Source organism: Rattus norvegicus, chromosome 1 (assembly GCF_036323735.1).
Source record: "Rattus norvegicus strain BN/NHsdMcwi chromosome 1, GRCr8, whole genome shotgun sequence".
NCBI classification, from domain to species: domain Eukaryota; kingdom Metazoa; phylum Chordata; class Mammalia; order Rodentia; family Muridae; genus Rattus; species Rattus norvegicus.
Genome location: NC_086019.1, coordinates 245,361,371 through 245,389,046, shown reverse-complemented (window position 1 = coordinate 245,389,046; position 27,676 = coordinate 245,361,371). Strand labels below are relative to the sequence as shown.

The following is a 27,676-nucleotide window of genomic DNA, read 5'->3' as shown; positions in this document are numbered from 1 at the left end:
TATATACATATAAATATGTATAAAATATGTAATATATTATTCTATATATATACCCATAGGTGTTCTGTATTTTTTCCTTCTTGCCTTCCTCAGTAATTACTGCAGAGATGAGATTTTTAATTTTTTTGACAAAATGATGCCTTAACAGCTGCATATGATTGTGGGCAAGTGTGGCTGGGGATGCTGCTCAGTGGTAGAACATTTGTTTAGCATGCTATATGGAAAGAAGAAGCCCTAACTCCTCACCATCTCCATTTCTACTTGTATATGACCTTGAAGAAAGTCTAGAAAATGAGTTTCCGTGCAAGTGGAAGAGCACAGCATCTCTACAAAGTAAAGGAAATTTATTATTGTCACTGCTGTCACTGTCATCATCATTATTATTTGCAACGTATAAAGTGTTATTTAAGCCATGTAAGAGTTTTCATAGGCTTTCAGTTTTTAGGTTTTGTGTTAGTATCAGCCGTCCCAGGCTCTATGAACATTACCTAAAAGGACCTAATATTTTAATTGGGGAGATAAGACTAAGACTCTTGAAAGAGTAAAAGGCTTTCGTCTGTGAGAGCGTAGGACAGTTTGTTAGCTATAACTATCAACACCACCCAGAGAAGGTTGGTAAAACAATGTTGTTTTCTTTCAGGACATTCATCCTCGAAAAGGTCAGAAGATTCTAGAAACAGTAAGTACCAAACATTTCTTTATCAATAGAATTATATAGATTCAAAGCACTTGTAATTTGGGTTTTTTTATTTGTATCCTGCTGTGATGTAAATTATATTTATTTTTGTATAACATGAGAAGAATCATAAAGGACAAAAAGAAAATGTTTACTTACTTTTTTACAATTTTATCGTAAACTATTTACTTTTTTACAATTAAAAGTCTCTTATTTCAATTATAGGAAGCATCAGAAGCATTTTTAGTAAGCAGGGGGAGTGTGCATTTCACACTACGATGTGCAGGAGGAGAAGAGGGCGAGGTTGGGATGGGGAAGGAAAGGCGGATATGATTTAAAGAAAGCAGCTCCCTGTGCAGGAGTCTGAGGCGCTGTGGTGCTTTGGATTGGACACATGGAGTGTGGTTCTCCTGTGAGAAGTTCTTGCTGTGAATGGTGCTTTTTAGTCTTGCAATCACCACTTCTTTCAAAACACTGATTTTACCAAAGGATTGCTGCAAATTCTCTATTTCCCATGAAATGCTTCCCAGAGTTTTCACAATGACATAAAAGTACACAGAGTTGTTTTAAAATTAATGATATGGGAGTACTGGGAAACAAGGGGGAATCACAGTATAGAGGTAGAAGCAAGACTGTACTCTTTTACCAAAGCTCGTCCCAGACTGCAAAGGCAGACCACAGCTCTGGCTGTTCTCCCCACAGCTGGAGCAGAGTGACTGAAGCCCTTCTGAGATATGCAGACCCTGGTGCTCATTTACCTTTCCCTGGCAACTTTGAGAGAGGAGTCTCCTGCGGGATTAGAAACATCGTTTTAAACTTTTGTCTGTGGTAGAAAAAAAACTTCTATTTTTAAGTTGTAAAGGTTTATTTTTATTATTTTTTACATTGTATATGTGCGTATATCTGCTCTAGCTTGAAGCGCAGAAATGGGCAGTGGCTCCCTGGAGCCGGAATATAGAATGGCGAGGGCGTGCGGCTGCTGGAAGCCAACCCAGGCTCTTGGCATGAGCTGCATCCGCTATGAGCAGCATTCAGAGCAGCATCCGCTTCGCATGCTGTGCCGCCTCTCCACTGCTGGCCTCCCTCCGTCTTTAAAAGATACTATTTTTATTATTTAAACATTTTAATGTACAAATTTATTTTGAGACAAGTTCAAGCTATTCTTGGCTTTCTAATCTTTGTGTCTCACTCTCCCAAATTTCTAGAATTACAGGCAAATGCCTTCAGGCTCTCTCTCAGTTACTCAGTAGATGCCCTGAGAAGAGAGCGCTCACGGAAATTATTCAAGGCTAAATAGTTAATGTCAAAGATGGGTTAGATACAAGCTTATAGTCCCCAACTCAGTGCTTCCTTACCCTTACTGTCAATAACTGTTCACTGTCAGGAGTCAAATGGGAGCATTTTGCTTACATTGTAATAGGTAGGTAGGTAGGTAGGTAGGTAGGTAGGTAGGTAGGTAGGTAGATAGATAGATAGATAGATAGATAGATAGATAGATAGATAGATAGATAGATCCATCTTAAATGATTGATTTGTCCCTGTCTTGCTTCTTTTGTAGAATGGGTATAAACAGGTCAACCTTATTGAATTATTGTTAAAAGAGAAGATATACACAAAAAGTCAGTTATACACAAAGGAAATCCTTGATAACCTGTAACTGTTGCAATGCCAACAAGAAGAAAAATGCCAGACACTAAACAGTCTGTATTTGCTCTCTGAATTGATCAGATGGAAAGTTAATACCTGACCATTTATTATGGTTATTAGAGACATTTACCACCCTCAGTCGAGTGAGTTTTAGTTTTCATATAGTATCCACCAAATGCAAGCATCTGGGAAAATCCAAAGCATTTAAGCACCATACACTGAGGAGATCTTTGAAGGCTGAAGCAGGTCAGACACAGAGCGCCAGTATGTTACGAGAACTGCAGTTGTGCCGTGGGAAGAATGTTGGCGAACTGTGGATATTTAGTTTGGAGAAAGGTGAAGGACTAGGAGAAGGCAAGCACGAGGGAGGGGGGACATAAAACTTGGAGGTGTTTGGAGGCTGTCACTAGATGGGAGGTGTATTTCTGTTGACTGGTTCATAAAACTTGAGTCTGTAGATAAAAAGAGCTTAAAAACACATTTTGGCCTCAATTTAAGGAAAACTGCCTCTTGGAATTCTCTGGCAAATGGAAGTGGTCTGTCCCAGGAGACAGCTTGGATGCTACTTATTATTGGAAGTGTTACAGTGGCTGGGTTCACTTCGCAGGCAGAGTTGGCTGAGCAGACCCACAGAGACCAGTAGAGCAGCAGGCTGCGGCTCAGCAGATACAGGCTGTTGCTGCCAAGCCTGATGACCTGATTTGATCCTTGGGACTCACGTGTCCTCTGACCTGCACACATGCATTAGGTGTTCACATTATATCACACACATGAAAGTGAAGAGAAGGAAAGAACTAATTCTTGCCCATACTTACTGCAGACTTGGCAGTGAGGCTGTAAGAAGCCGTTGTGTATTGACCGCTCTACCTGTCATTCCTTAGCAGTACCCTTTGCTCACCCTGGCAGATGGATGGTTGTAGTTGTAACTGTTTGTACTGACTCTCACCCTCAGGGAATCGGGAAGTTTTAGACTCAGGGTGGAAGGAACTTATCATTTAGTCTATTCCTATAGATTTGATTTTCTTAGGTAACAGCCGCTTTTCCAATGGATACTTCGCCAAAGGAATTTATTTTAAGATGATTTAACTATTTAAAAGTAAAATTGCATTATCTGGTAATAGAAAATTGATGAACAATGGACGGGGGCAATAGTCCATTTGGTACAGTGCTTCCATGAAAGCAAGAGGTACTGAATTCAGCCCTCAGAGGCCACTTTAAAAACTGGGCCAAGGTCAGCTCAGTGGGTGAAGGTGAAGGACATTTTAATCCCTGGAACCCATGTGGCAGTGGGATAGAACTGCCTCCCATAACTTGTCTAGCTCCATACTGTGTCTTGCATTGCACCCCTGCATGCACCTATATAAAAATAAGTGGACAATAAGTGGTCCAAGTATGGTAGCAGACATTTTCAATCCTAGAGCTGGGGAGGGAGGGACAGGCAGATCTTTGCGGCCTTATCAGGAAGCCTCACCTGTTTAGTGAGTTCAAGGCCAGTGAAAGACCCCTTCTGTGGACAATACCCAAGGAATAACACTAGAACCTTTGGCCTCCATGTAGACGTGCAAACACTGTGCCTGTGCATACCACACACATAGTCAAATACACTTATACAGAGAGAGGAAAGTAGTGTAGGAAAGCTGACTTGTGGAAAGTATTCTTCAGAGGGAAGAGAGTGAACGCCAGAGCCGTTTGCAGTGTGTGACTTTACAATTAGCTGCTTGTTTCAAAGGCCATGTAGGCTCTGCTCTCTGACATCTGTACAGAATGCTGCACAGATAACTTCATTAGGCATAATTGGGTTTTCTGTTCATTCTTATCTCAGGGAGTGGAAGATTTTATTCTTTCTTTTGTTATTAGTTCAGGACCCTGGGAACTGTGGGTGGCTGTCACAGAACAGGACTCTTCCTCCAAGACTTTACTGTTTCATCATCATGTGTACATAGCTCATTAGACACCGCCTCCCCCGCTGTTTGTTAAAGTCGGTGCCACAACAGGCTCAGTTAGGATCAACGTGCAGGCGTCCACATTGATCAAGGGTCAGAGTACAGCAGGTAAAAGGCTAGAACCACCGTGGCAGATCAATGTGGCTTTATTTTTGTTCTCTGCTGAACTGAGGGACATTCTGTTCTGGCAAGCCAAATCTGAGTTAAGTCAGAACTCTACAGGGGAATTATCTCTTATTACGTCATTCTAGATTTAGCATCTTTCCTTTAATCATATGGAAGTTGTGTAAGTTAAGGTTTGTAAAGAGTACACTATGCTAGGATGAACACATCAAGAACTAAGCTTCTGTGTGAGACTGTGCTGTTACATTTGAAAAAGTATTTGTCAGACATTTTGTAGAAATAATGCTTATTACTTTAATTAGAGAAACTTACTCTGAGAAGAAGAGGCTTTCTCAGACATTGTTCAGAAGAATAGAAACTGTAACCTTTCTTCTGGAGGAAAACCTGACCTTGTTACTGAGTTTAGAACACGTGTGGTGGCCAGTGATGCTGCTTTTGGAATTTGATATTTTATTTGGAATAGATAAGCACCTCAGATAAACATGGACAGAAATGCAAACTTTGCAACAAGAAGAACAGCCAGGCTGGACGGTGCGCCCACTGTGGAGCTCTTAGCAGCAAGTTTAAGACCCTGGGTTTAGCCACCAGACTGCTCCCCACCCTCACCCCAATAAAAATAAAAGTAGGAAACAGCCTACATCCCCACCAATCAGGAGTTAACGATCAGTTAGTCAAATTCTATACAACTGTATTTGTTTTGTTTTGTTCGTTTTTTTAAAGTTTTCATGGGGCTAAGATGGCTCTGTGGTCACAGCACATATTGATTGGTCTTGGAGAGAATCCAAGTTCAGTTGCAGGCACCTTCATTAGGAGATCTGACACCTCAGCCCTCTGCAAACACCTGTACATAACATATGCATCATTAAAAATAAAATAAATTCTAGAAAAAATCTCAGAATAAAAACTTTGACATATTTATATGTATTGTCAAGGAAAACTGCCTGTGCTATCTTAAATATTTCATAGTTACAAAATTATATGCAATATAATCTAATTAATCTAAAAAGGTATATGTTATATACATACATGTAAACTTAGGTATCATAAGTTTATAAAGGCCAACAAAACTACAAAAGTGATTGTATTACTTGTGGCTTGGGATAACTTTTCCTTAGGACTTCAAACATTTCCAAATTGCTTTTATTTGAGACAGTGACATTGTGTATCACCTCTAAAATCACTAAAGATAATATATTTCTATTTTTGAAATATAACAAAATAGGCTTCATATGAATCATCTAATGCTCAACTAAAATTTATTCAGTATTGGCTAATGTAGTGTCAGGTAGACAAACTATCCCATGATGTAGTTACATCAGTAAGTGACTCCTCTCCAGTGACAACCCATAGCCTAAGGAGCTGTTCTTGAGTTAGGTCCTTGTACATCTGTGTTCTCTACAGAAGTCTCCATTTCATTTCCGTTGTGTGATCAAGGAAGTCACTAAGTCAGCTGCTACTTTACTGTGACATTGTTCATAAGATATTCGTTGCCCGCCCTTTTTGCTGAAGCTGTGGTTTTTTTCATATTGTTTAATTTTTAAAATTTACTGTATCTGGAGGAATATGTTAAACTTTATGGAATCTTAGAAGTTGAAGCTAAATTCCTGCTATATTCATAGTTAATTTAATTGCACTGGTAAATAATTCAAAATGTGTTCTGTTAAAAACAACGACAACATTTCCTTCTAAATGAGCAGGAAACGCTGGTGAGGAAGACAGTGCTTCAGACTCTGAGCTCTGGAAGGGTCCACTGCCAGAGACAGATGAAAAGTCACAGTAAGTGTTGATTCGTAGATGCTCCATCCCGTCATAGCTTAGGAGGCTGTGGATACTGCCGTTCTTGATAGCAGTTAATGAAATATTGAATGCTGTGGGTGTCTATTTAGTGCCTAAGTCTCCCTGTCCGGGTAAGGTGAAAGTTTATTGCCAGTCATTGTTTTGGGATGCAAACAGCCAGTGGGTCCAGCGTCAGTTCACTTTAACAGACAGCCCTCTGTTCTTGCTTGGATTCTTTCTGAGACACTGTTCAGTTGCATTTAGGACAGCCTGTCCCATGGTGTTATGAGTCTCATAACCCATGCTGAGGAGCCCCTCGAAGATTTACACAGGTGTAGAGGATTCCTTGCCAGCAGCTGTCTGAGCCTCCCACCCACAGATAACTCAGCGCACTTGTTCTCTGCTGCTGTTGACTCCAAAGCCTGAGCTGTAGCTGGCTGCAAACACGAACGATATTTAGCGCTTGGTACTTCTCACTGTATGTGTCGTGTTACACTGAATGTAGTGTCCCTTCAAAGCTCTGTTCGTCGTTTAGATGTAACCTCTACTAACTAAATACGTATCCACTGTTCTCAGACTAATAGAGCACTGTGGCCCGAACAGATGTCCTCACATTCCTGGGAGTGAGACTTGGTTTGTTTTTTTAGACATAGTTTCTGTTTCAGGCATTTCTTAAGCAGATCGTAATTTGAGGTAGTGAACAGAGAAGGTATAAAGTCAACAGAGAAGCAAAGAGAGGCAAAGATTTTTCACAAAAGACTTCAGAGAAAACTGAGGGGTTTGGAGAGAGGTACCAGCATGTGAAGTATTCAATTTTAACCATTTTGAGCATAGATGTGATTGTTTAGAGACTAAGAATTGTTTGAATTCTGAAAGCATGCTGGTATACAGAATGATAGCTAATATACTAGATGAAAATATTTGTATTAGTTTTTATATCACTTAATTTTTACTCTTGATTTTTTTAATTTTTATTGAGTACTCTTGATTATAATCAATATTTGTACTTTTTTTAATAGGGAAGAAGAATTTGATGATTATTTTCAGGATTTGTTTCTGTGACCTGGGAGAGAGAACCTTGTTTATTTCTTGGTGAGGAAACGTACGCAGACACTCAATGACCGTGTCCATGCTGTTGAGTCCGGACAGCACTGGGACAGATACTTCAGAGGCACGGGACGTTTCAGACATTTTCTCCTTCCCTGGTGTGGCTTCTCAGTAGCTCATCTAACACCTGTTTGGGCTCTAGCTCTCTGGCATATGACAAACTTGTTTCAAGTGTCATTGAATGTGGAGTGATTGGCTTTAAGCTGTAAATAAATTGCTTAGCTTCTTATTCTAAAATGTCAGTTTTTCCTTTTGTTGAATAATTGTTATTAACTCACTATGTGAGTGTTTACCAGGCTTCTGCTGTGTATGAACTGCTATGTTGAGCCCTGCTTTGGAAGTCATTTTACAATCCTTTCTGAGCTATCAGAAAGTAGCAGAATTAGTGTCAGTGCACCAGGGATAAATGTTGTGTAAGTCTCCTTATTGCTTGAAGGTGATATTTCTTTATATTAGTACTTATTTTGAGTAAAAAGAAACCAACCTTGATTTCTGAGGGAAATTATCTGAAACAGCCAACATCAAAGTTGGAATTTGTATAGTAGTGGGATTTCTATAGCTAAGCATTCTCACTATGAAAATGTATTGATCATTCAGTGGTCATCAGAAAATAGAGTTCCGCAAGACTAAATGGTTACTGGGACCAGTACATACCATTTTACAGTAGAACAATGTATTTTGGAATGGCAATACAGTCTATGATATCAAGTTCATGTATGAATTTAGATAATTATATAAAATCACAGCAATCTAGGGCAGTGGCCAATAATGGGAGTCATTTTACGGAGTCTTTGCAAGTCTAACATCACCTCTATAGCCGCTACATGCTATGGCTCAGTTCAGTCAGTGATGGTGACTTGATCAGGCCCTTGGCTAGGAGGCTGTGGGGTTCTGTTTTCAAATTACCAGACTCTGAAGCCAAATGCATATTAGAGAACTTCATCAGACATAACACTAGCCTCAATTCAAGTGCTAACTTCTAAGGGAGGAGAAGTTACTTGAGCTGACTGATAGTTTGGAGTTAAGAAAAAAAAGATCGCATAAAAACTATAGGAATAGTTTCTTATTTGGTAGCTGAAATAGCAGTGACTCCAGAAGAGTCTTAAGTGAAGTAAAGGGAAAAGGCAGTGTGTATGCATCAGTCTCTCCTCATAGCTGTTTCCACATAATGACATTTGGAGTATCATTCACTCTATGGACTGGGTGCCTACCATGTGCCGGGCACTGCTGTAGATGCCAAGATGGAGCTCGGAGCAAACCTGGCAAAAACTCCTTCCTGGTCTTTATGTCACTAACATGAGAGACGAGGCACCTGGCTTGTAAAAGCAAAGCAGGTGGTACTTGATTTCTTGTCTGTTTAAAACTAAATCTTGTTTGTTTGCTTTATTATAATTCATTTTCAAAGGCAGAGCTCTCAGTTCTGACTGATACTGGCAGCCAGCCATGATGCCACGATATATTCTCACTTCCAGCTGCTCACCAGAGTTAGCCGAGGCCTCTCAGGGAGGAGAGGGCGCTGGTGTGTTATCATATCCATCCTTCTCACTTACATGCAGTCTTCAACTTCTCATGGATGCATTAACTTTTCTGCATCGATATCAGAGATTTCAAACCCAAGTTCATATTCCATGACCATAGTAATCTCTACTTACCCCAAACTGCCTAAGCCCAGATCTTTATAAACATGAATTTACAGAGAGCATTTCTACATCAGTCTTGCCGTGGAGCTTCAAGACAAAAAACTTGATTCTTGATTACTTTGAACACCAAAGTAGGCACATTGATTACTACACTGGCTGTGCAGAGATGTGTGGCACCTGCACTGCCACTGAGCTTGGCTGTAGAGTCCTGGTCCAGGTTCCCTTAGAGCACGGAGTGGTACTGTCACTGAGAGTCAACAAGGGAACACAGGCCTAGTGAGGACCAGGAGGAGGTGGCAGACACAAAGGAAAGGACACAGGCCACATGGTTCCACCCATCCAAAATGCATTGCTTAAAAAAACCTGAATCTTACCAAGGCTAGAGAGATGGCTCAGCAGTTAAGAGCATTGGCTGCTATTCTAGAAGACATGGGTTCAATTCCCAGCACCCACTTGGCAATTCTGTCTGTAACTCCAGTTCCAGGGGATCCAACACCCTCACACAGACATACACATGTAGGCATAAACACCAATGCAATAAAAAATAACATAAAAATCCCTGAGTCTTATTTTATATGTAATGTACTTGAGGTGCATTAATCTTCAATGTAATATATCTTTTTTTTTTTCTTTTCTTTTTTTCGGAGCTGGGGACTGAACCCAGGGCCTTGCGCTTGCTAGGCAAGCGCTCTACCACTGAGCTAAATCCCCAACCCCGTAATATATCTTTTTTTCCTGCAAAAGCTTGGCCAGATACATGGTGTTTATTCTGTTTCTACTTTCGCCTGTGATTACATATATAAGAGAAGACATTTTAAATTTTCCTGATATACAACCAGACGTATATCATGTCCTGGAACTAACTGTTAGTCTTTAGTTTCTCTTAACAATTTATTATTTCTATTTTATGTATTTTTTTTGCCAATTTTCTTGTGTGTGTGTGTGTGTGTGTGTGTGTGTGTGTGTGTGTGTGTGTGGATGTGTGGATGTTTGTGCATGTTGTGACATGCATGTAGAACCCGAGGTTGGTGTTGCAAATCATTCTCAGTCACTCTTCTGCCTTAGTCCCTGAGGCAAGGTCTCTTCATCAAATGCAGAGCTGGCAAGCCTGCCCGCTCTGGGGATCCACCTCCACAGGCTAGGTTTTGGGACAAACAGCCTTCCAACCATAAACACAAGCCCCAAAGTAATCTTAACTGGTCTTTCCAGATGTCTTCTGATAATAGGTTCTTGCTCAATTAAATACTTAATTCTGAATATTTATTAACTGACTTAACTATAAAGTTATCCAATGGTGTCTTACCAAAATTCTTTCAATAAGAGTAATCATGCATGTTAAAAGTCTTCTTAGTGTACATAATGAAAAAATTATTTTAGAGTTTGAAAGGGAGAAAGCATAGGGAAAAACAGATTTTAATAAACTATTAAAGATATTTTGGCCATTGTGCCATTATCAAAGGACAAAAATAGAGAGGAGAGAGTGTGTGGATTTCTTCCGACTTTGTGTTTTCGTCTGTCTTCCATACTGTATTTATATGCATGGCTCACTCTATCCTGCCTCTTCTCTGAACATGCTGATGAATGATTTTTAGTTTGGAAAGCAGAAGTATGGATCACAAGTGTGAGTGTTACAGGCTGAGTCCCTTCCCCTTACCAATCCCAATCTATAGTACAACATGTTGAAGATAAGGTCATTGATGAAGTAAGTATGGCTGAAATGAAGTCTTGGGAGTGAGTCCTAGTTCAGTAGAACTGGCGTCCTTATAAGCAAAGGACAGAGACGTCCGTGTGACAACTCGGGGTAAATGGCCTCCTAAAACCCAGGGGGCCTCACTTAAAACCGAGCATGCCAGCACCCTGGTCTTAAACCTACAGGTTCCAGCCCAGTAGTTATGAGGAAATAAATGGCTGTGCTTCTGAGCCACCTCACATGTGGTACTTGTTATGACAGTTTTAAAAATGACCACAACCAGTGATCTATTTTACACTAGCATCTCAGGCTGAGAGATGGCTCGGCATTCATGAGCACTTGGGATCCCAAACCCACGTCAGACTGCTCAGTTACCTGGAACTCAGGCTCCTGCGGATCTGAAGCCAGCCCCCTTCTGGCCTTCGCCTGCACTGGCACATATGTCACACAGACTCAAAGAAGACACACATAAAAATCAATCCTAATAGATACACACAGTACATAAAACCTGCAACTCATTTCAAGATAGCAGTTTTTAAAATTTAAAACAAACTCACATAAAATCCATTGTTTTTGTCATGTTTTGTTTTTTGACTGAACTTTATTTAGCTCGCAGGTTTCCGGGTCATCAATAGATGATCTGGGCATAGTCCCATAGCAGAGTCTCTGGGGCTCCTTCTCTTCCGTCATTTCATGGTCACTGAAAGAACTCAAGGAGGTTCTTTTGGACATTTTTATTTTCCCATGGGAACTAAGATGATACTTGAAATACAGACGGGTTAGATTATAACATTAAGCACGTTTTGGACTTTTTGTCATCTGTGCTGCTTCCTAAATCTGTGGCAGCTAGTGAAAGACCAGAAAAAAGCATTATCAGGAGTCAGCGTGACACAGGGCTTGTACTATTACATCCCCATGGTATTTGTGTCACAGCTGTAACAACAGTTGCTTCGAACAACTCCAAAGGTTTGACTGTTTAACAATCATTTACTCACAATGGGCTCCCTTAAAAGTGTGACTCCAGTTCCAAGGGATCTGATGCCCTCTTCTGCCCTCTTTGTGCCCCAGGCACACACATGGTGCACATACACATGCAGGCAGGGTACTCCTCATACACAGACATTGGGAAAAATTTGAAAAATAAAATTCAAGATCCAGGTGTGGTGACACACGTCTTTAATCCCAGCACATGGGAGGCAGAGGCCTCTGTTAGTTTGAGGCCATAGTGGATTCCAGGACAGTAAAGCTACATGGTGAGCCTTTGTCTCAAAAAAAAAAAAAAAAAAAAAAAAAGGAAGAAAGAAAGCCGGCTGTGGACACCCCTGTAATCCCAGCAGTCAGAAGGCAGAGTCAGGCAGATCTCTGTCTGGCTAGCCAAGGCTCCATAGCGAGACTCTGTCTCAAATACAAAATAAAGGTACATTTGCTTAGCAGTTACACACTCAAAAAACCATCTCGGCGTCCGCCTCAGCAAGATTAAACAAGCTAGAATCGGAGCCAGACGCATGAGCCCTGAAGCCTACGGCTAGCACAGTGCTCTTAATTCCTAATGAATTCTCCAAGTAATGGACAAAAATTAGAAGTAAATGTATGCAGATGAAGCACAGAGGACCCGTGTGCAATCTGGGGGGGAATTAGGGGAGACGTTGGAATCAAAATAGTCACAGTAAATGGTGTCCATGCATGAAATTCTCAAAGGATTGATAAAAAATACTGTATTAAAGAATGAAGGCCTGCCTCCAATAAACTTAATACGTAAACGTCAGGAGTCACTTGGAAAAGGTGTCAGTGTCACCAAATTTCCTAGTCCTAAGAAATATCTCCCTATGGACTCCCATTCTCATGTGTAAGACAGCATAACATTAATCAAAATCCCTTCTCCCGTGTCCCCCGGGTGCAAGTCACACCTCCCCTCGCTGACCCCTCATTGACTGTAATGCATTGGCTGCAGTCTGCGTGCTGTTGGCCAGACACCCACACTACCAGCTTCATCTGGTACTTCGGTTTCTGTCCCCTCTTGACTACACATGGACATACTTTTCAATTATTCTGCCACACCCAGCTTACTCCCGCTTCAGTAGCTATTTTGCGTATCCTATCGTTTTCTTCACCCACCTCTGCTCCTTTGCGTGAGTTGGGACTTAGTTTCTTCAGACCTTAGCAGAGACACCCTGTTTTCTGGGGAGCCTTCCTAGTACATACCCCACGCACACGCCAAGGCTCACTACTGGGTTTTGTATTGGTTACTTAATGCCCAGCTCTCCCTTCAGAGGTTAAGAGCTTGGAGAGAAGGTCCCTGTCTTTCCCCAAGGCCTGTCTGACACGGAGCTGTAGGAACACACCCTCGAATGCTTTAATGAGTGGGCACAGGGGCATCAGACAGTCCTGCCTTTATTCTGTTGAGGGACCTCCATAACTTTGGTTTTCCTAACCCCGATGAACAGTAAAATCTGACCATGTGGTAGAATTGTATAGAGGCTTCGTCTTTGACGGCCTTCTACACATAGATGGTTTCTTTGCCAATAGGAATTGCTTATGGTGCCAAGCTTTGCAGACGGACATTAACATCCCAGGCTGAGGAAATAGCTCAGTAGGAAAAGAGCTTGCCACTCAGGCACAAGGACCCAAATTTGAGTCCCAGAATCCATGTGAAATGGCTGGGCATGATGGTACATGCTTGAAGTCCCAGTACTCAGGTGTCAGGTTGTAGGGTAGAGACAGGTGTGAGACTAGCCAGCCAGCTTTGCTGGCTCCAGGCCAGTTACAAAACCTATCTTACATGGCAAGGTGCACAGCTCCTCAGGCCCCAACCTCAGTATACACACACACACACACACACACACACACACACACACACACACACACACACGAGCAACCTACCACTACCATCGAATTAGCATTCTGCTTTCTGACATGCTGGGAATCAAAATTGGGGCTTTTGCACATGCTAGGAAATATTCTACCATTGACTACAGCCTCAGCCCAGCATCCCACTGTGAATATGAACACTCAGTAGAACAACTAATAAATAATTCACTGTAAGCATTTTAACAGGCTTTTTGAAAGCAGCAATAAACCCCAGAAATGACTGCAGGAGTAGGAATTTCAAGCCAGTGAAGGTATTTGGGAGACTTGGAGTTTCCTTCAAGCTACCCCAAGTGGTTGGCCAACTTTAACTTTACCTGTAGGACTTCCTTAAAATGTCAGTCTGTAAGACCCCTTGTATAACCTAGAGAAAGTTTCCAGACTCCCAGACAAGCTGTCCAGAGTGTCACAGCAGATGAGGCTGTCAGACTTGCACTGTGTTCTCTACTCCTGACACTTGGCCCTATGTTTTATTGAGAAGCCCTAGAGCCTCCTTTGAGAGGGGCGCTAGTGTCCAGTTGTAGCCTCTGCTGTAGGCGGACCAGTCTGGAACAGTTAACACCACCCAGAATTATGCATAAGATCTTGTCTGGGGAGCAAAACAACCCTGATAACCACAAACTTCTTACCTTACCTGCTTGCATCAGCAAAGCAGTTTCCTGTTAGTACGGTCTGTGTTTTTGTCAAGCAACACCCCCCTGCCCGCCCCCACACGCACACATACCAACCGATGAATCCACAGCTAACCTTTTCCATCTGAGGTAACTTCTTCCTGCTTTCCCACCTCCTCTTCAGTCACCTTCACCTTCGCCTCATACTCCTCCGCCAGTGATTTCCATTCCACTCTGTTATTCTGAAGGCCGGTCAGCATGGGGGTGATCTCCCCGTGAAAGCGAGAGAACTCCTGCAGAGAAGTTGAGGTGGGAGACTGGCTAATCAGATGTTTGACTTTCAGTAGCGTTCTTGTGTAAAAGAGAAGCTGTGAGGGGAGCAGAGTTTGGAGCTGCTGGGGTGAGCCTGGCTGTGTCTGAAGCTTGGGAAAGATGGGTGCTCTTTGAGGTCTGTCAATGGCTCATATGTAAGTTCTTGTACATTTTACTCCACTCTGAATAAAAAAACGTGAGTACTCAGACTACTAGGGGAGGAATAACCTAATGGCTTTTCTTCATTGCTAACTTTTTTTTACTTTGGTTAGTTTTATTTATTTATTATTTATTTATTTATTTATTTATTTATTTATTTATTTATTTATTTATTAGATAAGGTCTTGCTATGTAGCCCAGGCTGGCTTGAAACTTAGCATGTAGTCCAAGGTGACTCTGAAATCTTGACTCCTGCCTCCCGAGTGCTGGGATCGCAGGTGTGCACCACCACACCTAGCTCACTTTAATTATAGTCGGAAAGCAAACTTCTCAATGAAACGATTATACAGTCCATTCAAATAATTTGTTTACATACCTTATATACAAAAGTACAAACAAAATCAATGAATCCCACTTGAAGTTTTGGGAGTTCACCCTTTTTGTTTCTGTCCATCATAGGCTAGAAAGAGAAGTGAATCCTTTTTAGTCGTTTTCCAGGGCCTTAGGGGTGGTTTCTAATAAGTAACAAATTACGAAACGGTCTTTACAATTGGTTGCTGCTGAAGCACTGTCCTTTCCAGATCTCCTTGTTCCCAAAATTCATTTGCAACCAGAAGTGCTACCTGCAAAAGACAAGAGGCATGGCTTGTGATACCCCCTGCTAGACAAGAACTCCCAACATGTTAGCATGAGTGATATCTGAGGGTAGGATTTTCCAGCCAATGTTTGAGCTGTCATCAAACAATCTCCTCTGGAGTTATAAAATGAGGTCTACTGGAGGGTTCTGGACCAACTCTGAGGACCATGTCTTGAAGTCGTTTCCATCACTTCTCAGTGAAGAGGGGGATGGGATGATTTTGAGTTTCTCAAACCAAACTGCCTTGGGCTTTCATGGTTTCCAATCCTGTTTTAATCTCCTGTGGTCATCTGGCATAGGTCTGCATATTTTGAACACACACACACACACACACACACACACACACACACACACACACACAGAGAGAGAGAGAGAGAGAGAGAGAGAGAGAGAAGAGGGGATACACACATTTTTATAGCAGTGAGAGGTTAATTCATATAATGAAAAATGAATACACCCTAATGATGGATACTGGTTTGCTGACCAACATCAATGTAAACCAGGATGCCAAGAAGGACAAGATGAGATGTTGTCTTTCTGATGCTCAGGGTGCAGTGAGGACAGTTTGCCCTCAGTGTGAACATACTCCAACACTAATAGGCGTACTGCTACGGATGAAGGAGGGGGAAGGAAAGTGGCACTTCATGCCAGAGGGAGGGTGGCAGTGTTTCTGCTTGTAATAGGTCTTTAGATTATAAAGGTGGAGAAGGCGATGCCCCAGGAGAAACAGACGGCCTGAGGCTTATCCAAGAGTTTAGAGTGTGTGGTGACAGCTTGGGGTGATGGGGATGACCCTAGGAGTGTGAGGTAGGGACAGGTAATAAATGGCAGGCAGGTACTTTATTGGGGAGGATGAACTCAGATCTCCAGGTCAAAGCTTCCTTCTTTATCAAATGGTTGTTTTTTTCTGTACAAGTGTTATGAGAAGAAAGGAGACTTCGTGTGTGTGTGTGTGTGTGTGTGTGTGTGTGTGTGTGTGTGTGACCGTGTCTTGCTATGTTATCCCGTGCAGCTTGAACTCACAGTCATCCTGTCTCAGTGTCTCAGGTTCTGGTCTCATAGGTGTGCATCATCGTGCCCAGCTCAAAAAATGCATTTCTTGCATGCATTGGGAAATTTCTGCAGTGCATCACTGACAACCCTTTCCAGTCATGGAGCAGTCAGAAGAGCTAGATAATTCCGGTCAGAGGACAGAAGAGGACAGGGAGTCACAGATGAAGATCAGCTGGGAGGCCAACACCAGACTTCCCGTCAAAGTCTGGATAAATTTTTTTTTCCTTTTTAATATGTGATCTCATGTAGCCCAGGTTGGCCTCAAATTGAGTAGGTAGCCAAGGATGTCCTTGAACTTTTGATTCTCTTCACCTCTCAAGTGAGATTAGAGGCATTTACCAATATGTCCAATTTATGAGGCGCTGGATTCTGAACTCAAGGCTTCCTGCATTCTAGAAAAGCACTCTCCCGACTGAGGACACATCCTTAGTCCTGGACATAGTCTTTTTTTTTTTTTCCATCTTTATTAACTTGAGTATTTCTTATTTACATTTCAATTGTTATTCCCCTTCCCAGTTTCACGGCCAACATCCCCCTAAACCCTCCGCCTCCCCTTCTGTATGTGTGTTCCCCTCCCCATCCTTCCCCCATTACCCCCCCCCCCGACATAGTCTTAACAGAGGCCATATTAGGTGTGACAGACAGAAAAGATTTAGAAATGATGAGCTCAAGGGAGATCCTGGATGTCTGGTTTAAGCACACACCCACACACACTGGAGCAATGGCTCAGTGGGCAAAGTGTTTGCAACACAACCCTGAGAATCTGAGTTCAAATCCCCAGCATCCACGTAAAAACCTAGGAATAACCCCCACACAGTGGTTATATCGGGATTCACGTGAATCCCTGAAGCTCACTGGCCAATGAGTCTAGCTCAAACAGCAAGTTCCAGGTTCAGTAAAGAGACCATGGGAGCAAGGCCAGCTAAGTAGAATGAACCATCCATTCTACTGTGGCCTCTTCTGACTTATCTCCCATACTGAGAAGATCACACAGCGAGTTCATTTAATAGGTCTTATTAGGTAACCCAGGCTACCACCGAATCCTGAATCCTCCTGCCTCAGCCTCCTCGCAAGTAGTCAGATTACAGGACTGAGATATCATGTCTGGTGAATTCTAAATAAAAAGTTTATAGCTTGTCCAATAATAACAAATTCTGCTACCCCCCCAAAGTCGTCTGTGTCTTTCCTTGTTCTGGGACATGATCCAGTGACCTGATGGCCTGCTGCTGTTTGTGAACATCAGAATAGGACTCTGGAGTTGTCAGAGTTCACTGTGTGGCCTTTCATAGGATTTAGGTAGCACCTAATGTGTGACAGGAAAAGAAATGCCATAGGACTTACCTGACTCTGTATCTCACAGGGCTTGGTGATGGCAGACAAGTCACAGGTGTGTGGTAGGTCACAGGTGTGTAATTGACAGGTCACAGGTGTGTGACAGATCACAGGTGTGTGGCAGGTCACAGGTGTGATGGGTCACAGGTGTGTAACTGACAGGTCACAGGTATGTGATGGGTCACAGGTGTGTGACAGATCACAGGTGTGTGGCAGATCACAGGTGTGTGGCAGGTCACAGATGTGTAACTAACAGGTTACAGATATGTGGTGGGTCACAGGTGTGTAACTGACAGGTCACAGTTGTGTGACAGATCAAAGGTGTGTGGCAGGTCACAGGTGTGTGGCAGGTCACAGATGTGTAACTAACAGGTTATAGATGTGTGGTGGGTCACAAGTATGTGATGGGTCACAGGTGTGTGACAGATCACAGGTGTGTGGCAGGTCACAGGTGTGTGGCAGATCACAGGTGTGTGGCAGGCCACAGGTGTGTGGCAGGTCACAGATGTGTAACTAACAGGTTACAGATGTGTGGTGGGTCACAGGTATGTGATGGGTCACAGGTGTGTGGCAGGTCACAGGTGTGTGGCAGGTCACAGGTGTGTTGCAGGTCACAGGTATGTAACTGGAAGATTGTGTGGCTGACATATCACAGGTGTGTGATGGGTCACAGGTGTGTAACTGACAGGTCACAGGTGTGTGACAGATCACAGGTGTGTGGCAGGTCACAGGTGTGATGGGTCACAGGTGTGTAACTGACAGGTCACAGGTATGTGACAGATCAAAGGTGTGTGGCAAATCACAAGTGTGTGGCAGGTCATAGATGTGTGGTGGGTCACAGGTGTGTGGTGGGTCACAGGTGTGTGATGGGTCACAGGTGTGTGACAGATCACAGGTGTGGTGCAGGTCACAGGTATGTAACTGGAAGATTGTGTGACTGACATATCACAGGTGTGTGATGGGTCACAGATGTGTAACTAACAGGTCACAGATGTGTGGTGGGTCACAGGTGTGTGATGGGTCACAGGTGTATGACAGATCACAGGTGTGTTGCAGGTCACAGGTGTGTGGCAGGTCACAGGTGTGTTGCAGGTCACAGGTATGTAACTGGAAGATTGTGTGGCTGACATATCACAGGTGTGTGATGGGTCACAGGTGTGTAACTGACAGGTCACAGGTGTGTGACAGGGAAGGAAATGCTATGAGACTTGCCTGACTCTGCACCTCCCAGGGCTTGGTGATGGCAGACAGGTCGCAGGCAGTCATCATCATGGCCCTTATGAAGAAAAGAAAAATGACTAAACTGTAAATATGAAATGCTAAAAAACACAAAATGTGCTGTTTTGCCCCAAAGGAAGAAACATTCGGTCTGCTCACATGATGACCTCCTTTTTGGTCGGGTCGGCGGTTACATATTTGATGGTTTCTTCTTCGCTTTGCATCTGTTCACAGGTATCAACAATCTTTTGAAACATGGTTCTCTTCCTGGAAAACATACAGCTATGCAACAATTTTACCACAGAAAATGATCTTAAACGCTTGCCTTTCATATTCTGTGTTCCCACTCTGTCTCAGGCTGTCTGCCGAGCACGGGCCAAGAGCCAGGGTAGAGAGCAGGCAATTCTGACTATCCCTGGCATAGAAAGGGCTGGAGGCAGAAAAAGTGCAAACCACAGAGTGGAGAGAACCCACGGACATTTAAGTACAATAAAAACCAAAAAGTTCAGACAAGAAAAGAGCAAAAGAACTCAGAGGCCACAAGCTGTACCAGCATCGCACACACACCCAACAGAAACACAGAAGCCGATATTCATGGATGGCCGACCTCACTGGCAATTAGGTAAATACAGATCTAAGGAAGAGGGTATCATCTCATACTCAAACGGTTAGCAAATGAAAATCCAGATGTGCCCTGATCCAGAGCACACACTGGCATAGTGCAGGTGGGATGTCAGTGGTGGGACCTGATGCTGCAAAGGGACATATGTGTGTGTGTGTGTGTGTGTGTGTGTGTACGTGTGTGTATGTGTGTGCGCACGCACGTGCGTGTGTGTACGTGTGTGTACACGTGTGTGTATATGTGTGTGTACGTGTACGTGTGTGTGTACGTGTGTGTACGTGTGTGTATGTGTCTGTGTACGTGTGTGTATGTATGTGTGTGTGCATGTGTGTGTACGTGTGTATGTGTGTGTATGTGTGTGTATGTGTGTGTGTACGTGTGTATGTGTGTGTGTATGTGTGTGTGTGTGTGTGTGTACGTGTGTATGTGTGTGTATGTGTGTGTGTGCGTGTGTGTGTACGTGTGTATGTGTGTGTGTGTGTGTGTGTGTGTGTGTGTGTGTGTGTGTACTTGTGTAGGATGGGAGGCAGGTGAGTACACGTCTGTGTGTAAAGGCCAGGCTGGGCATCAGATGTCTGTGCGGATGGGTCACTACCCAGCCTCCTTCTCTACCGTTCCCATCCATGCTAGAGTTACGGGTACTTCCCGCCACATTCAGCTTCCTGCATGGGTGCTAGGGGATCCAAACTCAGAGCTTCATGCTTATTTACTGAGCCTCTGGCCTGCCCTTTTATTAGCTCTTAATTGCATTTTTGCTTGGCTTCATCAAGGTCAGGTCTTGAATCTGATGTGCTAGCAAATGCCTTATAAACCAGTGGTAGTGCCTCATCAGGAATATTTTAAACTAGAAGAGTCGTGTCACCAAAGGCAAATCCTTACACAACGCTGTGCGGGGAAAGCGAGTTGCAGAAAGGTATTTGCAAACAGTCCAGTGTCAGTCCAGTGTCATACGTGGGAAAATATCGAAACACACTCAACACACATAGGAACAGGAGTGGAAAGGAAGGGGTGTATCAGTATCAGAGGCTCTCTTGGGAAGCTGAGAGGACTTTTCATGATAAAACGGGGGTTGAGCGCCCCAACTGCACCACGACTTTCCTCGCTGTCCTTAAAAACAGAACTCTGAAGCACATGAGACACTGGGGGTCACCGCTGGGGGAAGGTGAGCTCTGGGTATCTGGAGACCATGTTATTCTAAGCACTTGTCACAGCTGGACTGGTTTTGTTGTCTTTGTCGTCGTTGTCGTCGTTGCTTTTATTTATCCATCGGATTTATATCAGTAAATCCTCACTGCACAAAACGTCCACACAACAAACTCTGAACCAATTAATATTAATGTAAACTGCCCACCTAGATAAGACAAATTGTCCTATGAAATCCGTCCGTTATGAAATATTCATAACTACCTGTAGCCCTTGAAGGCCTCACAGATCTGGGTCGTCCTTCTCCGCCTTTATCTTGGTTCCTCTCCTTCTTCCTCTCTCCAAAACTCTGTGCCCGCCCTACTTCTTCACTCACAGGCCTTGCCTTATCTCGTGCCTGCCCTCACCAGCATATGGATGTCAACCCACATTTCACCCTTTCTGTCTTAAAAAGAAAAGAACTTCTCTCTCAAATGTAAGCTGAGCACAGCTATTACCATTCTGTGATTTATAAAGTATAAAATGCACCAACACCCAGCCTATCATTTTTTGTCAATTAAATAGTACTTTCTGTTATCTATCCTGGCTTTAGAAAGGCTTAATATCTATATGTTATGTCCTGGCTAGCTTGTATACTATCTGAAAACTATCCAATTAAATATGTATTCTGTTTAATAGTTAGATTCTTTTTAAAGGAGGATTAGCAAGGCAAACTTTGACAGAGCCAAAATGTCACCTAATATTTAGATCCTGTAAATAGCCCACCTCTTTCTAATCAATGGTCACCAGGAAACTTAATATTTTACTTAGAAGAAAGTGTGCAGACACTTGGCACGTCTAGTCTCCTTGGCCCTCTGCTGTGCAAAGCTCACGTCTTGTGAATTTAGTTTGTGTGGTAGAATCATCAAGATTGTTCAACCCAAAACTCTCACAGGATCAAATTTCTGAGCCTGAAATACCACATACCAGATTCCAGGCAAGCATTCTACCACTGAACAATCTGGGCAAGCACTGAACAAGTCCAATTAAATACTAGATTCCGAACCATGGTGAGTCACAGGGATACAAAGCCACGGGTGCAATTTGGTGATATTGTTCTTTAGGCAGAGCACACTGATTCCTTCTGTTTGAGCTTCTTTGGGTCACAGGTTATTTAACTGGAGAGGCTGGCATTTTCAAAACTACATCTCCAAAAACAGAGTAAGTTTACTGGCAGTCAACTATCTTGGGGGGAAACTGGCATTCTGAAAAGAAAACAGATTTGTGAGCCTGTTCTAAAATAGTGTGTGTGTGTGTGTGTGTGTGTGTGTGTGTGTGTGTGTGTGTGTGAATACAAAGGTCAGATGGGACATCATACTCCTCACGCTGAAGTTACAGGCCACCGTGAGCCACCCAGCATGGATCCTGAAAGCCCAACCCCAGTCCTCTGCAAGAATATCAAGTGCTCTTAAGTAATGAGCGGTTTCTCCATGACCTTGGACTCTCAGTGCAGTTCCCAGCAGGCAGAACACAGGGCCGGACAGTGTCCTGACACCCAGCCTCGTACTTACTTGAAATAGAGTGCCAGGTCAGTTGCTATTATCGCAACCTCAAACAAGTGGATCACCGTTTCAAACTGCCGCTTGCTTAGATTCTGGAAGATGTTTAAACTCTGTAAGACGAACAATCCACAGTGAAATGCAGCCGCCACTTGGCCTTTGGGTCAACAAACAAAGAAACAACACAAACTATCCTTAATGAGATAATAGCCTGTCTACCTTTTTTAATGTCTGGGTTTTTCTTTTAATAGTTTCTTTATTTTTATTTTCAGGCCCATTGGTGTTTTGCCTGCGTGTATGTCTGTAAGGGAGTTAGATGCCCTGGAGCGAGCTGCCATGTGGGTGATGGGAATTGAAAGAGCGGTCATGGAGCCATCTCTCCAGCCCGACATCTGGTCTTTTTGTTGTTGTTGTTGTTGTTTTTAATCTCCTGATTTGAGTAAATTTCTCTATTCTACTTTGAGCAAGGTCATTCAAAATCTAAGAATAGCCTCAGAAACTCCACGTCTACCTCTTTGGAATAAATAAATTGTTCTCTTTCAGGACCGTGTGAAAAAACGAAAACAACAGAATCAAAGCTTACTTTTACTAATTGAGGCACTGAGATAAAGGATTTCTGGGGATGCCCAATGGTTAGGCATGGGGTGCCGCTGACCAGCTAACTCTAGAGTAACCACGAAACCACCCATTTTTCAGAAACCACCAACTACACTAATAATTATGTATGCAGGGAAAAATAGTGAACCTCTCCCCTGGTCCTAAAACTGTTTTCTTACAATAGTTTACAAGAATTAGTAGATTTTTCCCCCTGAACTTCTCATTAATAATCTCTTCATATATGAATCTGTTTCGTTTTTCATTTTCTAGATGACTAGAATATAAAACTTGGACTGGGTATTAAAAGCCATGGTATTCTGGACGGAGAATTTTAGTTATGCAGGGCAGTGGCCAGATGTGCAATGGTGTTGCTAAATGAAGGTTGTAGTGACCAAAGCACAGGACTATTTAACAGCCTGTAGGCCTGTGGGAGAGGCAAGAGGAATATGCTGCAGAAAGGAATACTGAACGGAATTCCAGAATAATAAGGGCACGTGAGTATTTCTTACCCACTACCAGCTTCTACATGCTTCATGAATGCTCTTAATCTATGGCGAACCGTAGCACAGAGGCATTAAGCAACTTGCTTTGGGTTAAACAGCCAGAACAGGGCAGACCTGATCTGAACCAATGTGATCTGTCCACACAGTGGGTGGTCTCAGTCTTTTACCCACAATGCCTTTTGGCAAGATGCTCAGGACCAGGTCCCAGCCCCACTATTGATAGCTGTGTTCCTGGACACAGCTCTAACATCTGCCTTTGTTTTCTCAGTTGGGTAAACTTGTCCTTCCAACTGCCTAACACTTACTTAGTCTGTGCTCAATAAAGACCCGCACAAGGTCACTTCCATGAGGCAAGCCTGGGGAATCCCTCAGAAACTAAAAGTTCTACAAACTAACTCACTGTTGGATCTGATAATAGTATTAGATAGAGTTCTGAGACCAGCTCCAGGTTAAAATAAAAGTAAACAAATCTTTAAACCAAAATCCAAATCTGGCTGTCAGTCATTCCCAAAGACTTGAGTTTTTGCCCAAGAACTCAAGTTCTAGACAAACTAAGTTTTCACAAAGGCCATCATTTCATATCATTTGGAACAAGAACTGGTAATTCACAGGGCATGTGTGACTGGCGGACAGGAATCTAGCATTTGTTCTGGTAAAATGTTGAGTTCAAGCTGGGCAGTGGTGACACCTGTAATCCCAGCACTTGAGCAGGCAAATCCCTGAGTTCAAGGACAGGGCCTACCGAGAGAGTTCCAGGACAGCTAGGCTTAATCAGAGAAACGCTGTCTCAAAAAACCAACCAACCAACCAACCAACCAACCAACCAACCAAACAAACAAACAAACAAACAAAAACCCACTGTGTTCATTGTTGCAACAATAGTCAATGGTTTAGATGGGTAGAATTGAGCAATGGCCAGCAAACTTCCAGATTAAAGGGGAAAAAAACTATTCTTACTCGGAACTGTTCGCAATGGTGCCACAAGACATTTCAGTCCAGTCCAATGTGGGTTTTGACTATTTTGTTTTCTTTTTTTAAAAAAATGATTTTATTATTTTTAAAGATTTATTTATTTATGTGTATGAGTGCTCTACATGCATGCTTGGATGACAAAAAAGGGCATTGGATCCCATTACAGATGGTTGTGAGCCACCATCTGGTTGCGGGGAATTGAACTCAGGACCTCTGGAAGAGCAGTCAGTGCTCTTAACCGCTGAGCCATCTCTCCAGTCCCTAGCTTTTGTTTTTTGCTTTTTTGTTTGTTTGTTTTCTTTTGAGGCATGGTTTCATGTAGCTCAGGTCATGTAGCCAAGAATAACTTTGTATTCCTGATGCTCTTGCCTCTACCTTCCAAGTGTTGGGATGCTAGGGATGCCATCTAGCACTATGCCAACAGACTGCTATGTCAGCGAAGTTCATCCAGTGTTAATGGAATGGCCATTTCTGGGTGGTATGAAGGCCATCAATTTCCATTCATATTTTTCTTCTACATTTTACCTATTACTTGAATATTTATAGTGGACATAGGTGTGTTTTTTTAAAGTCCTAGGCAATTCATTCTTAAACTATATAAGCATGCAACATTTCATCTCCCTATACCTGCACATTGTTCTGGAAACATTAGGTAGAGAGAGGCAGGAGTGCCAAAACAAACCAAGAGTTCTGGTCTCCAGCCCAGGTTTAGCTAGACCAACCCCTAATTAGCTGTTGCTTTGCTGCTGTGGTTCTGTCTGTCTGTCTATGTGTGCCTGTGTTTGGGTGTGTATGAAAGTGTGTATGCATGTATATGTATGAATCTGTGTGTGAGTGTGTGTGTGTATATGAGTGTGTATGTGTATGTGTGTGTGTATATGTGTGTGTATGTATGTGTTTGAGTATGTGCATGTGTGTGTGTGTGTGTTCCTACAGATTTGACTAACAATGTCTCCACCTATTTGCTCAGATCACAAGCTGATTCCTGTCTGGTTTGGAACACAGGAAATCCTGTTCATCAAACTCTACGAAAAATGAGGACATTTCAGTTCAGTGTATTATAATACGAGAAACAAAATGTCTGAGTGAATCTTGCCCATAAGAGCCAAGATTGCTGAATAAATTCCAAGGATTTCTTATGTTAAACATAAGCAAGCTTTTAGTGGGCTTATTTCTTTACAGGATAATAAAAGGAGGCATGCATTATTAACTAAAGTGTCAATTTTTTGTGGTCAACTTGACTGCTCATAAATGGGCTGTGTGATCGTGTTGTCTAGCAACCATGTTGACAGAGCTTTAAGCATTTGCAATTAAAGGCTGAATAGCATTGTCGACAGGTCCTTGAAAAGATGGTGTACACTACTGAGAGGCAATATTCCGTTTCAGAAAGAATAATAATCATTTACATAGTCATCAAAGCCAGGTGTGCCAGTTTGCGTCTCTGAAGCTGATCCACACCTTAACCAAAAGCGGTATGTAGAGGAAGGGGTTTGTTTTAGCTTGCAGATCCCAGTTCATCCCTGGGGCACGAACTGGAGGTGGGCACTGACAGAGGAACACTTCTTCCTGGTTTGTTCCTCAGCCTCATTCTCAGCAAACTCTCTTGTATAACTCAAAACCACCTACCCAGGAGTGGCACAGCCCACAGTGGCTTGGACTCTCCTACAACAATTATCAATCAGGAAAATGGTTCGTAAACAGGCACACGGGCAAAACTCATGGAGGTGATTCCTCAACTGAGGTTCACAGCCCTGAGGTGGGCCAAGAGTAGCCATCACACCAGGTGAGACAGCAAAATAAATAACATAAAAAAAAAAGAGATAGAAAAGTGCATTTCTGTTATAAACTGTCAAACCCCAGAGGGCAAAACATGTAAGCTACAAGGAGCCTTCTAAGTTACTTGGCGGAAGGTCTTTAAATATTATTTGCCTCAAGAAGCACAGTGTGAGCAGGGCAGTGGCGGCACATGCCTTTAGTCCCAGCACTCAGAAGGCAGAGGAAGAGACAGGCAGATCTCTGAGTCTGAGACCAGTCTGGTCTACAGAGTGAGTTCCAGGACAGCCAGGGCTACACAGAGAAACTCTGTCTCCAAAAACAAAACCAAACCAAACAACAACAAGCCACACTAGCTGGAGAGATGCCTCAGAGGTTAAGAGCACTGGCTGCTCTTCTGCAAGACCTGGGTTCCAATTCCCAGCACCCACATGGCAGCTCATAACTGTGTCCAGTTCCAGGGAATCTGGCACCCTCACACAGGCATATATGCAGGGAAAACACATAAAAAATAAAATCATTTAAAAAAAGTTTAATAAAAAGAAGGAGCACAGTCTGGCTTATGGGTTATAACTGACACTGCCTCGCTATGGTATAGAGAGGAATGCACAGAAAATACTTTCTCCAGAGCTCCCATGAAGACATTGACATTTGAGTCTCACCTCCCTGAATCTTTTTCATCTGCTCCTTCTTTCCGTTACCCTAAAACAGGTGTCATCTGTGGCCTGAATTTTGTGTGGAGAGAAAGTCTCTCTGCACATCAGGACAACAGTGAGTTGTTGAAACGTAGAATCTAGGCTCCAACTCAGGAGAGTCTGGTCAGTAAGTGGGAGAGAGGCCTGGGTCTGTGCTCTTACTCACTGACCCTGTTAAATAGACGATCCTGGAGCAGCAGGGTCAGATGCCCTTCTCTGAGACCCACCATCTATACTCACAAAGAATCAATGGCTGGGATAGTTTGGCCCTTCCCAAGCCCACACTGACATTTGATTCTTGGTGTCCACAGTGTTAGAAGGAGACTCGGAGCCTTTAAGAAGTAACTGTATCATTAGGAAGAATTGCTGTCTTTCTTGTGGGCCTGGGTTTGTTGTCACCAGAGCATGAGGCTGTTAGAAAGGGATGGATTCTTGTGTTTTGTCTCCCTTGTGTGTGTCCGCCTGACCTTCCCTCACAAGGTCCTTAACAGAGGCCAAAGAGTCGTGGCTGTCTGATCTTGAAGTTTCCGGACTTCAGAACCATGAGCCAACATAAACTTCTGTTCCAGGTAAATGACCCAGACTCTGATATTTTGTTATAGAAAAAGAAAATAGATATAACATTAGTGCATCACACCAGCGTTGTAGCTAAAGCATTATCATGGCAGGTGTAGGGTAGACAAGGTATTTGGTGCAGTATTGATCCTTGATTATTAGAACCAGTCATGTCATTTTCTTCTTCCTTTTTTCTACATTTATGTCCAATCACTGATTCTTACAAGATGTTTCCACTTGACTTTCATGGCCTTCATCACTTAAAAGACTTGTGTTCTATTTCTAGACTAGACTGGGTCTGTTTATTTGGCTCCTTTAATAAGCCTTTAATAAGACCTTATTACTGAAACTGAGAAACACGAACGTGTGACTCTAAGCAAATTCTCTGTCTATGCAAAACACCGCTTCCTTCATTCTAAAAACGAGTCCTTTGAGTTGTTGTTGGTCTGGAGCTGTCTTAATAAAGTGTATTTTGATCATGTCTGTGAC

General features: G+C 42.8%; 2 protein-coding genes across 12 annotated transcripts in view; one reads left to right on the top strand and one right to left on the bottom strand.

The window, feature by feature from the left end:
* Positions 1-7,509, top strand: part of Fra10ac1 (FRA10A associated CGG repeat 1) — a 32,342-nt gene extending 24,833 nt beyond the window's left edge. For 4 of the 10 annotated variants that reach the window (XM_063269970.1, XM_008760372.4, XM_008760371.4 and 1 more), the window contains 3 exons: positions 641-679; positions 6,087-6,165; positions 7,185-7,509. In XM_063269970.1, the coding sequence (XP_063126040.1) occupies positions 641-679; positions 6,087-6,165; positions 7,185-7,261 (195 nt within the window). In that variant the 3' untranslated portion in view covers positions 7,262-7,509. Of the gene's footprint in view, positions 1-640; positions 680-1,378; positions 6,166-7,184 lie in introns of those variants that run through there. The other 6 variants (XM_039085664.2, XM_039085649.2, XM_039085637.2 and 3 more) reach the window with 2 other exon arrangements.
* A 3,663-nt stretch (positions 7,510-11,172) lies between these two features.
* The window catches only part of Pde6c (phosphodiesterase 6C), a 55,860-nt gene continuing 39,356 nt past the window's right edge, over positions 11,173-27,676 (bottom strand). Inside the window, exons 16-22 of one of the 2 annotated variants that reach the window (NM_001416003.1) lie at positions 22,105-22,205; positions 18,949-19,056; positions 18,784-18,847; positions 15,098-15,172; positions 14,926-15,009; positions 14,215-14,371; positions 11,186-11,448 (exon numbers count right to left, since the gene is read on the bottom strand). In NM_001416003.1, coding sequence (NP_001402932.1) covers positions 11,387-11,448; positions 14,215-14,371; positions 14,926-15,009; positions 15,098-15,172; positions 18,784-18,847; positions 18,949-19,056; positions 22,105-22,205 — 651 coding nt within the window. In that variant the 3' untranslated portion in view covers positions 11,186-11,386. Of the gene's footprint in view, positions 11,449-14,214; positions 14,372-14,925; positions 15,010-15,097; positions 15,173-18,783; positions 18,848-18,948; positions 19,057-22,104; positions 22,206-27,676 lie in introns of both variants that reach the window. The other variant, XM_063268656.1, reaches the window with a different exon arrangement.